General features: G+C 40.7%; 1 protein-coding gene across 1 annotated transcript in view; it reads right to left on the reverse strand.

Annotated features, from left to right (window-relative positions):
• Positions 1 to 1,282: 1,282 nt before the first annotated feature.
• LOC124552629 (protein draper-like) overlaps positions 1,283 to 13,215 on the reverse strand; it is a 237,919-nt gene continuing 225,986 nt past the window's right edge. The window contains exons 19-20 of the mRNA XM_047126954.1: positions 5,352 to 5,489; positions 1,283 to 1,514 (exon numbers count right to left, since the gene is read on the reverse strand). Coding sequence (XP_046982910.1) covers positions 1,378 to 1,514; positions 5,352 to 5,489 — 275 coding nt within the window. The 3' untranslated portion in view covers positions 1,283 to 1,377. The remainder of the gene's footprint in view (positions 1,515 to 5,351; positions 5,490 to 13,215) is intronic.

The following is a 13,215-nucleotide window of genomic DNA, read 5'->3' on the forward strand; positions in this document are numbered from 1 at the left end:
GCCAATACCATTTTACACAGCACCTACCCTTTCTTGTTATTGTACCCCATATGTAGTCTGGAATGTATGAACAACCATTATCATTAGTTACCCTTATAAGGCAGTCAATATATGTATTAATATGTATCATTTTTTGCTTTAAAGCGCATTTGGAAAAATAAAATAAATTATTTCTTTAGCAACAGTTCTTCTCATACAGGCAAGGAAACTCACCAAAAGCAATAAACATTCATTCCTGGTTACTGTAAATGCACTCCCTGAACTAGCAAATAAAGCAAACACACGATCAACATCTACTTTTTGTTGTACACCATTTCACCCATAACAGTTCAATATACTAGATTGTAGACAAAATGTTCACCACATCTTGTACTCTTTCTGTAAAATGTTTGTGTTTCTGACCCTGCACAATTTGTCAGATGCTCCAAGCAGTACACCCTGTTTAGTATTAATGAGTTCCCAGGGTAGCTTGCTTGGCATCATTTCGGTTCATGTCAGAGATACTAATCCCATGTTCCCTGTGACCTTAACTGTCTTGCGGTAATTTTCATGCTTCAATGTAACAAGTTGTACCATGATAACTGTAACTGAATGCAGAAAATTAACCACTCATATGATGAGGGGAACTGGAAATATAGCAATAGCAGACAGAGTGTAATCCAATGAGCAACTGTAGGTTCTCTCACTCATTTATATTTCAGCTTTGTATCCAATTGTGGGTTTTTCCCAATCATTTGAACTGAATAACCATGTCTCTGAATTGGCAATTATAATACCAACATTTTTAGGGACACCAGTTGTGACATTTGCACCTTCCCAAAGCACATGAAAATATTCTGAATTCAAATTTTGAAGATGAAACATTTTGACACTACGAAGATGGGACATGATTCAGCAGCAGAAACTTATTATGAAATTAGAGATTGTTATAAAGAGGAGATTCCTCATTATGGTATATTCTAGGGCTTTTTTCCCAGTTACAAGTGCAAAATGAAACTTTGAAAACATCACTCAAGAAATACACATTCACACACTGATAAGGAACTTACTTGGATGTGATTTACCTCTTGTATGCTTTACATTATCATTTTATTAAGTTTGACAGCTGTAGCAACTCAATATGATCCCTGTGTTTAGTCAATTCTCTACAAATTCAGTTACAATTATCTTGACTGAGCGAACACTGAAAATTAGCAGAATGTCTCTGCTAGTAGTAAGTGGCGTACATTCTAATCTTTCGTATCAGATGAAACAGATATCTTACAGAAGTTGCAATTGCAATCACAGAATTACATTTATGACATTTAGAAGCAGTTTATGTTGGGGTCACTATAAAACTGCTTACATGCTACTTCAGCCCTTGAGATATGCCCACACTCAGGCCGATGACTTGGAAGGCTGGCTGTCAGGAGCATTTTGATCTTTTCGCGGTCCAAGAGCTTTGGTCATCCTGTGGTAGTTCGGTTTCAATGAGCTTGCTGCTCTCTTGTGGTCCAGGTGATCATACTCCATGTCTGTGAATTTTATATGCAAAAGTGAAAAAATGTTTTGACAGTTACACTACCGATCTAAAGTTTTCGATCACAGCTGTTGATTTGTGTTAAAAACAGGGATTTTGTTTTGAATATTCGATCATAAACCTGTTCTGATAGTAAAACAAGTATAAACATGCAAAGACTAAGCTCCTCTGTCATGTATCCAATCAATGTCCACCTACAGGGGTGCTGATGAGTTTCCACTACGCTGATGGTCTTTACCTAAGAAGGTTCCATTTAAATAGGCCTCATTTCTTCTGCTGTCTTAGTAGCAATGAGCTGATAGTACATTGTGTGCATCTAGTAGTGAGTTTGTATACCTGATCAAGTTCATACTGTATCACCTCCTAATGAGATGGAAAGAGGAGGTTGGAACTGAAAAAAATGCTGTAATTGTAGCTCTGCATCACAAAGACTATCCTAGCAAGACAATAGTAACATAAATTTGGCTTAGCCAAACCTACAGTGATGTATACATTGCTCCAGTTGAAGCAAACTGGTGCCAAGGCAAGTGTTTGACATTCTGAAAGACCCGGAGCAACATCATAAAGCAAAGATTAGTTCCTATGTGTACAGAGTAAACATGAGGACTCTTGCTGCACCTGAAATTAACTACAAAGTAGACAATATGCAAGCAGCTCCAATCCTTGTCTCAGTAGAGCAATGCCACTTACATGAGCATGACTTAAATGGATGGATAGCAGCCAAAAAACCTATATTACTCAAACAAAAGATGCTGAACTGATTGCAATGGGCACAGCAACATAAAAACTGGAGAGTGCAGCAATGGTCCAAGATGAATCAAGTTTGAAATTTGGAAGCCATTGTTGAATTTTTACTCATTGACTTCGTAGAGAACATATGAAGTCATTGTGTAATGCCAATGGTGGAGTGTCGATTGTGGTGTGGGGATGTTTTGTGGGTGATTGAGTCGGTTTTCTAGTGAGAATTAATGGAACATTAAAGAAGGAAGTATATCACAAGATACTGATCAACAATGCAGTTCAATCTGGCAGGAGACACATTAGTTGTATGTTGTCCTGCAGCAAGACAATGATCCCAAACAGACTTCTAAATTGTGCAGAGGGTAAGTCAATGAAACTGAAGCATATGATGTGGTCAAGTCAGCCACCTCACTTAAATCCCATTGAACACTTACATGATGAACATGGGGGAGGGAGGAGATTAGTGTTTAACATCCCGTTGACAATGAGGTTATTAGAGATGGAGCAGGAGCTCAGATTGGGGAAGGATGGGGACGGAAGTCGGCTGTGCCCTTTCACAGGAACCATTGCGGCATTTGCCTGAAGCGATTTTGGGAAATCACGGAAACCCTAAATCGAGATGGCCGAACGCGGGACTGAACTGTCATCCTCACGCATGTGAGTGCAGTGTGCTAACCACTGCGCCACCTTGCTCGGTGGTATGAACTTGACAGGAAGATCAGAGAACTGAGGTCATCTATGGAATAATTTATAGATGTGTTGGATTGTAATCTCTGCAAAAATGTTACAAAATTTTGTCTCTAGAATGCCAATAGTCTGTGCAGCAAGAAAGGTAAGAGGCTAAAATCTAAACCATATTGTATTGAACTTAATGACAGAGAGAGAGAGAATTTTTATTTTGTAAAATAAAGTGTACAGATTTTTTCATAGGTGATTGAATATTTTTGACCAGTAGTGTATACTTAGTAACAAAAATAAACAGAAATTAAGCAAATATAGAGATCCTTATCATGGAAGGTGATTTATTTACTAAACTAGACAGGTAACAATGAAATTCATACCATGTACTCTGCTGAAAAAGGAAAATGTGACACCCTCCAAGAAATGGTCATTTTATTGAACATGATGTGACATCATTGTACAACAAATTCAGGTCAAATGAAACACATGTCACAGTGAAGGGTGTCCCATCACATCACTACAATGCATACCACATTCTGATGGTAATGCAATTCTGTATTCACATACACAGATGATCATAAAGGTGGCAAATGGCATCCTGTGATACACTGCCGCAAAGCATCTTGAGCCTATTGTTGCAATTTGGCAAAAGTATGTTCCCAGTTCATCATGTTCCATATATGTTCAAATGGTGAGGGATCTGGTTGGCCAGGGCAGTTGTTTTACATCACGAAGAGCACATTGTGCATCAAGTAACTGTAAAAGGAATGGCATCATTTCACATTCACATTCAATTCTTGCCCTTGCAATTGCAGCCATAAAACTGTGTTATCATCAGACAATAACACTCACCAGTCACGTCACTGCTTTTCCAATCTTGCTTAAGCTGGAATGAGCCTAGTCACAGAAGATTATTTTTTTTATGAAAATCACTATCGAATTCTTGTCACTTCAAATGGTGCATTGGACTCAGCTCACGTGTTGTTTGGATAATAAAAGTTTTGTTAAAATTCAATGCAAATTGCATCTTAGAAGGGCTCACTGTTGAGAATGGCGGTGAATTCACTTTACTGCACCTGTAGCGACACTCTCGCTGATGACTGAGACATTCCCTACCGATTGCTAAGAATGAGGGCATCCAGGTGATTTTATGTTTTCTGTCAATCCTGTATCTTCAAATTTCCTTACCAGTCTCTGCACCATTGACACAGTAAGCACATTTCAGCTACCAAAAGTTACACACAGTCTTCAAATGGTCTCTGCATGGCATTCAATGTACTTGAAATCCACTTTCAAAATCTGGATTGTTGATCCATCATGTATCACACCATTTTAGATGATAACAATACACACAAATGCCAACTCAATGACAATCAGTAATCGCAATATCGTCAGATAACAGTCGCTTAAATTTCACGTACGGCAGCCTAACAAACTGAAAGAGGTGCTCAATTTAAAAACTGCATTCCTTATAGGACACCCTTTATATACTCTCTACTTCTGCCATTGTCAGCTACTTTATTGCTCATTTACTACTTTTTGTGTCTCGTTTCCTAACCTACTACATTTTAGAACAACGTTAATTGATGCATATATTATAAACTCCTTACAAGATATTACCAATACCATTCAGCTGCCCTTCATCCTTGGTCTTCACAGTCATAATACAATTTTTAATCTCTTTTTCGCTGGCCTGTAAGTCCCTTTCCAAATTTGTTTTTGGTCTCCTTTACTGCCTGCTCAGTGCACAGACTGAATAACATTTGGGATAGGCTGCAACCCTGTCTCTCTTCCTTTTCAGCTACTGCTTCCCTTTCATGTCCTTTGACTCTTGTAATGGCAACCTGCTTTCTGCACAAGTTGTACACTACCTTTTGCTCCCTGTATCTTATCACCGTTAGCTTCAGAATTTTAAATCTGTGTTCTAGTCAGCAGTGTCAAAAGCTTCGGTTCCTCATATGACCATTAATTTTGAAGACTGCATAATATTCATTGAGTGAACAACCCTTATAAATATACAGAATCCTAAACTTGTCTTAATTGTAACTTCAAAAAAATTCATGATGCATTGTTTTTCAGTAATTCCATGCCTAATATATGCTATAAACAGCTTGTTCACAGAAAGAACATCCAGAACTTTTCCAGTTGTTTCCTGACAGGAACAGCACTTGACTAAAAAATACGACATTCTTGCAACTTGACAACAAGTTATGTCAAATACCTCCTAATTCACATTCCTGCTACAAAAATGCTGATTTGGCACATTAATATGAGAATGTGTGTAGCCTAATTACATGTGGGAGATTGAGAGAAGAAATTCTTCAATAAACCGTGACAATTGGCAATTAAAAATAAGTGATTTGCTCTAAGTAAGCAAGTATGGCATTAAGAGATAAATGTATCTTCTTACCTTGACCTCCTTTCTGTTTAATTTCATCATAAACATGCAGATCTTCAATACTGTGGTAAACATTCACATTGGGGTTACTTGTAACTGCATCATTGTTCTTCGTCAACACTGGATAGTCATATGATAGTGTGTTGGCACCTGAAACATATTATTATCCATATTCATTACTTCATGTAACAGTGTATCATACAACTGTGAAAACTCAATGAAGCATATTTACAGTCTATATTTTGAAAAACCATGTCATAATTCCACACTTCAGAATATTATATCCAATTTGCAGCCAACACAGGCCTGTTACAAGAGTGAAACACCATTACGATGCATGTTGTCTCATAATGATTTAGTTAGTGTAAGGTTGAGACATACTAGTAATTAGGCCCAATCCAACAGATTCATGGGTAGTATCTTGCAAATAAATGATTTTAAAGAAAAATTTAACACTCTAGTCCTGGTGATTATTATTCAAATGCAGCTACTCACAGAGGTCCAGTGTGCACTATACTTATTATGTGGCAGCAAAACTTGGTAGATATTCTAATGTGTAAATGCAGAACTGATTTACTCTGGAAAAAAATTAGTTCCAATTTTGGTCACTTAGCACAAATCTGTCACTGTGAATGCAAGAAAGATGTATAGAAATGTTTCAACATGAAGTGGATTAGGGACAGGACATGAGCAGAAAAGTTGAAACAAGACAGAAGGGCATAATCATCATTTTATTATTAAGCACTTCTTTTCTTACACAAATTGTTCAATATGAGCATTGGAGATGTCGACAAAATGCTGTATGGCATCAGATTTACACCTGGTGGCAAAAATTGAAATTAATTTTTTCGCCAATGTAAATTGGTTCTGCATTATCCCATTAGTGTATCTGCCAAGTTTCACTGCCATACGGTAATCACAGCCCACACTGGACCTCCCTGAGTAGCTACACTTCAGTTGTAATCACCTAGCGTTTTACTTGAGTTCAAAATCAGACATTCCCAGCAACAATAAGAAATACGTGATAATACAGAGTAAAGAATATGTGATGTGATGATATGTAAGTAATTCTTTGAAAAATCATGATACAACACAGTTTTATGTTTCTATTCTTTATTGGAACCATACAATTTCAATTTTGCAAGACTATCCTCAGGGTTTTACCAACACAGTTAACAGAAACACTATAAATAAGGAAGATGGCCTTGACATTGAATGTCACCAGAGTGTCACATTATAAATGAAGAACATGTTGTAGAAGGGCACAAACTGAGTCGGTAATCATACAAACTTTGCAAACAGAATATGAGTATTAGATGATAATATTTTTCGTTTATACTTTATTGGAGGGCTTTGTATTTTAGTGACTAATGCATGCTTGGAAACATTTTTGTGACTGACAAGGTAATATATTCATGAAATCTCAATCAAAAAACAAAGATTAACTTCTCATAGTTGAGACTTACACTCATGTAAGAGTTTGTAAATGACATTATGGTCACCTTTTGACTGTAAATTTGTTTATTTATAAATCCCAATATTGCAGATTTGATCGTGTGGTCATTATCATGTGGGGATGACTGCACCTAAGCAGATGTCAAAATCCAACAATCATCTGACATGACATGACATAAAAGATGGTTTCATCACATTGCATTCCTGATTACAACATTTTGTATGTACCGCACTGTTCCATAACATTTTTTGGGGTAAATGATCCCCTATTTGTTTTGCCGCATGCTTTTCTGTGGGTTCACATATATTTTTCCTGCTTACAAACCTGCGTGTGAACTACTCGATTTAAATGCATTTTATGTACATTGCTCATATTCTACTTTACTTATGTTCACACCATTTTTCTGTACTTTCTCATATTCACTGGAGAACTCTACACTAGCAGGCTTTTTTACATCTTGTCACTGAATGACTTGCAATTCTGTTTTGAATACTGTTGCTACTTGCTGCTGACTATGCTTTGTAGTCTCAATGACTAGAGAACTCTTGCTTGCACATACTAAAAAATGCAACAGCAGCTACACATATTTTTTCACACATTAAGGATAGGTACTACAAACACTAAATTTGAGCAAAAATTGATGTACTAGAATAATCCTCCCAATCCAATGAAAATTTCAGTTTTTTCCATTAAATGCAAGAAAGTATGGAAAATGGACACAAACAAAAATAAGGTAGCTCGAACAGTCCACAGCTATACTGCCGGTTCATAGTGTCCAACAGGCACAATATTTCGGCGATCAGACATGTTGCCATCATCAGGTGCACTGATGAACTGAGCTCCTGAGGGCGGGTGGCCAATTTAAATCCCCTCCCCCCGTGGGCCGCTCTCTTCGCCGCCCGCGCCCGCGCGCCAGAATCTGTCGTAGCGTCAATGTGCTTGCTACGTCCGCCCTGGTTGCCAGTTCGAACTTCTTGCTGAGAATATTCTTAATTACATTCAATGCCGGGTCCCAAGCCTTGGTGAGATTGTAGCTGGAATCTCGGTTTATAAGGTCTTCCCTGGTGCGAATTTCGATAGCCTCCCTTATAACGCTGTCCCAATATTTAGAGGTCCGAGCCAGGATCTTGGTATGCTCATAATCCATCTCATGTACAGTATACCCGTGGACTGTTCGAGCAACAAATACGCCGGGAGAAACTGAAGAATCACATCATATACCTTTACAGGGAGGAGATGTATTGCAGCATGAAGAAACTCGACAAGCTGCGCCACCGAAGATGCCGTTTGCTGAGTGCTCTTGCATTCCTGAAGTGATGTCATACCAAGTAGATTGTGCTGAACTTTGCTGTGGTCACGCATCACATTGATTCTGTGTCAGCCAAGAGAGTTAAGAGATGGGCCAGCCTTGCCTTGGTACGTGAGATGGTGCACTTTACTCGCCGCAGCCTTGAATACAACTCCCAGTAACTATTTAAACTTCATCTTAAACCGACCAATCAGTTTAATTCGTGGACCTGGGACTGGGTGGATGGTGTTACCTGGACGACAGCCGATTCTGCTCATAAAAAGGCCACTGGATGTCAGATTTCAAAATTCTCATGTCTCTCGGATAAACCATCGCTGGAGGCACCATGCAAGATGATCATCAATCTCACTGACATGGAGCTGTCTCATGAGGCGGTTTCGGTTCTGGAGAAGGGACTCAACTTTGCTCCCACCCCTAGGTTCACGCCGGTGGAACAGGTTGCAGCACGATTACCACCTGAAGCAGCAGAAGAAGTGCATCAGGAAACCTGCCGGGCTCTGACCAGAACTAAACCTACAAAGACTAACATTACCAGTAGAGAGAGGGCGGCCATTCGGGACCCAAGACAGTGCTCTGAGATTGTTATCTTACCTGCTGACAAAGGCAATGCCACTGTTGTTCGTTCCCGCAAGGACTACATTGAGAAGATGCAGCACCTTCTAGAAGACGACTCCTGCAGAAAGATCAACGCTGACCCCATGAAGAAGGTGGAGAACAAGACCAAGGCTCTACTCAAGGACGTGGATCTACCAGAGGGGGACGCCAAGAAAAAGAAATTGTCACCTCAAGGACCTGTACCACCAAGACTTTATGTACTCCCTAAGGTCCACAGAGAGGGGGTACCTATGCACCCCATTGTCAGCAACATTAGGGCACCTACTTACTTGCTGGAAAAATATCTGGCTGAATTACTTAGCCCCTATGTAGGTAAATGCCCTCACCATATCCGAAATTCCGTGGAATGTCTCGACAACTTCAGACTGAAAGACACTGATACCCTAGTGGACTTCGACGTGGTTTCACTATTCACCAGGGTGCCTCTATGAGAGTCAGTCGAGCTTATTGGGCAGAAATTTGACGAGAAGACCACCAAACGCTTTAGGCATGTCTTGACCTCAACGTATTTTCTGTTTAAAGGGGAATACTATGAGCAAACGGATGGAGTTGCAATGGGCAGCGCACTCTACCAGTGGTCGCGAATTTGTAAATGGAGCACTTCGAGCATCATCGAATTGGAAACCTACTTGTTTCTTCTGTTATGTCACTGACACGTTCGTCATCTGGCCCCATGATAGGGACAAGTTCCTGGATTTCCTTACACACCTAAACTCCATACATCCAAACATCAAATTCACTATGGAGACCAAAGCAGAAGGAAGGTTACCATTCCTGGACGTCATGGTCAAGAGAAGAGCTGATGGTACCCTGAGCCACGGTGTGTACAGGAAGAAAACGCACACTGACCTGTACCTGCATAAAGACAGCTGCCACCACCCTTCTCAGAGGAATGGAGTACTAAAAACACTAGTACACAGGGCACGCAGCATCTCAGACGCAGAGAATCTGCCCCAGGAACTGGAACACCTCAAAACCACATTCCGAAAAAACGGGTACTCAGAATGGCAAATCAGATGCGCTCTCCGTCCCACCACCACAGCACAACCTGTGGAGATGGAAGAAGAGGTAGCCACTGCCTTTATTCCGTACAATGGCGCACTATCAGGGAAAATCGGCCATATATTAAAGAAACACCGAGTTAAAACTGTCTTCTGCCCACCCAATAAAACACGGGCATTACTGGGAAGTGCAAAAGATGACCTCGGTTTGAGGAAGGCCGGCATATACCAAATTCCCTGTGAGTGTGGGAAGACTTATATTGGACAGACAGTGCACCATCGAAGATCGTTGCCAAGAACATCAAAGGTACACTCAACTGAAATATCCCAATAAGTCGGCGGTAGCAGAGCACTGTTTGTCCGAGAAACACGAGATGGATTATGAGTGTACTAAGATCCTGGCTCAGACCTCTAAATATTGGGACAGCGATATAAGGGAGGCTATCGAAATTCGCACCAGGGAAGATATTATCAACCGAGATTGCAGCTACAATCTCAGCAAGGCTTGGGACCCGGCACTGAATGTAATTAAGAAGTACAAATTGGCGACCAGGGTGAACGTAGCAAGCACATCGACGCTATGACAGATTCCGATGCCCACGTCTTCGTGACCGCCGGCGCGCGGATGTGGTTGGCAAAGAGAGCAGCCCAGGGGGGGAGGGGATTTAAATCGGCCACCCGCCCTCAGGAGCTCAGTTCGTCAGCGCACATGACGATGGCGACATATCTGATCGCTGAAATATTGTGCCCATTGGATACGATGAACCGGCAGTATATCCGTGGACTGTTCAAGCAACAAATACACCAGGAGAAACTGAAGAATCACAAAAATAAGGTAGAATACAAGCAATCTACTTACAATGTGATAAAACCTAGCAGTTCACACCTGGATTTGTAAGCAGGAACAAATATGAGCCTGCAGAAAATCATGTGATGAAAGTAGCTTGTGTTTTATATGAAACAAAAACACATTATGAAAATGATGGGCTGCTACTCAACTTGCACACACGTCTGAAGTCTCAGAGAGCAGAAACTACACTCAGCTCTCCGAGACTGCAGACGTGTGTGTGTTTTATCAACTGCTGGACGTTAGCCACACGGCGGCACTTAATTGCCAGTAGTGCTCGTGCCTCGTGTTGACAGTGCGGTCAGTTGGGTTCTGATTGCTGGCAGCTAAGATGGGGCAAGCCTGAGTCTGTCCTCCCTATTCATGTTATTAGGCTGTTTAAGTATTTTGATGGTCTCTCTGATTTTGCGTTTTGTCATAACTGGCTGCTTGGCCAACACACAGGTTTCGCTGATTTTATTTCTTTTCCGTAGCCTTGGAAAGGAAAATACTGCGAGCAGACAGACAGGGTAGCAATGGGGTCTCCCCTGGCAGCCAACGTATTCATGGAAGCCTTTGAAGCAACAGCCCTCAGTTCTGCTCCTTTACACACACACGTTGCTGGTTCAGATACCTGGATGACATGTTCGCTATATGGCCTCATGGTGAAACGGAGCAACACAAGTTTCACGAATATTTGAACAATAAGCATGGAAAGATACAGTTCATGCTCAAAGTAGAAAAGAATGGTGCAATTCCATTGCTAGACGTCAAAGTATACAGGAGAATGGAGGGCACACTGGGGCACAGAGTATATCGCAAGCCTAGTTATACAGACAGGTATCTGCATGCCCAATCCTACCACCACCCAGCACAGAAGAACTCTTGTCATCCGTTCTTTAGCAATGCGTGCGCAGTGCCTAAATGATGCTCAAAACATCACACCTGAGCTTAAAAGGCTACGCACAACATTTGTAGCCAATGGCTACAGTCTTGAGCAGATCCACACAGCCTTGTCAATGAACACAAGTAACAAAGATAAGCAAGAAATAGACAAACTGCAGCCAACAGTGCGCTTACCTTATGTGAAAAATGTTACTGACCGAATAGGCAAACACCTTCACTGCGTTGGGGTGCAGCCCGTCTTCTATAGTGGTCGCAGGATCCAGGACATGCTAGGCTCCACTAAGGACAAGGTGGATGCATTACACACTGCAGGCGTTTACAAGGTGGAATGCGAATGTGGAGAGGCATACATGAGGGAGACTGGTAGGCAAATAGCAACCCGACTTCGGGAACACGAGCATTATATTCGTCTAGAACAACACAACAAATCCGCAGTGGCAGAATATCACCAAGACTGCAGAAAAGAAATAAAATTCAGTGAAGCCTGTGTGTTGGCCTAGCAGCCAATTATGATGAAACGCAAAATCAAAGAGGCTATCGAAATACTTAAAACACCCTAACAACATGAACAGGGAGGATGGACTCAGGCTTGCCCCTCCTTGGCTGCCAGCAATCAGAGCCCAACAGACCACACTGTCAACATGAGGCACGAGCACTACTGGCAAGTAACTGCCGCCGCGCGGCCGACATCCAGCAGCCAACTTCTCATTCGACAGTGACCACCAATCGTGGCACATAACACAAGAGCCGATAGACAACAGAGGTTACATTCTCCCTCCACTGCATCACCCTATTAAAATAAAGTTCCATCTTCCTTAAATGACCAATGAAACTAACTACCTTGACGTAATGGCATGCACAGTGAACACTAACAACAAAATATAAAGGACACTGCATAGCTAGAACGCACCATTAGACCCATAGGAAGGCCGCTGAAACGTTGGTTTTTCTCCAGGATAAGTAGTTTTTTACATCATGACGCGGTACCATACCCAGAAAACTTTTATGTCGATTTAAGCTTATGACCATGTTCGGAGATATAAAGCACATACATATTCACACAAGCAAAACCCGCATACTCACGGCCACTGCCTCCATCTGCTGTTACCAAATGTGGAATCATTCATCCCAACCAATACTACAGGTGTGAGCAAAAATCAGAGTAGGAGTAACACATTTACAATACAATTCAAAGAGTGCAATAGACACAAGAAGTAAAAATCAGTAAAACAATGCAATGAAACCATCATCTGTTTACTATGAAACAAAAACAGTGTGGACGACTTTAAATTACTTAGCAAGAAAATGATGTGTGCTCCACATGGTTTGGCAGCGAACCAAGGTGATGTTACCCAAAGTCCCTTCTTAAGTTTCACCCCCCTTGTATCACCAGTCAAATAAATTGACAAAACTTGTGTAACATTACAACAAACATAAGGCTGTAAGTGAACCTGTCAGTCAGAGCTTCTCATGTCATTATATCAAATAAAAGTAAATGTATAAATATTAAAATTCCTACCACATACATAAAATTAGTATGCAAGTTTAGAATCAAGTTGCCTATTCATTTGGATACACCATGTGATACTTGAAAGATGTATTGGTCCACCAAAAGAAAAACAAACTGACAGTCTAACGTTAAGAGTGCTTCTTCATTCAGAAAAGAATAAAATAAAGTAATGTAATTAAGAAAAATTAGAGAAAAAGGAAATAGATTTGATATTAAACTGTAGACACATTTCAGTTTACAACATTGGTGAGTA

Source organism: Schistocerca americana, chromosome 10, assembly GCF_021461395.2.
Source record: "Schistocerca americana isolate TAMUIC-IGC-003095 chromosome 10, iqSchAmer2.1, whole genome shotgun sequence".
Classification (NCBI taxonomy): domain Eukaryota; kingdom Metazoa; phylum Arthropoda; class Insecta; order Orthoptera; family Acrididae; genus Schistocerca; species Schistocerca americana.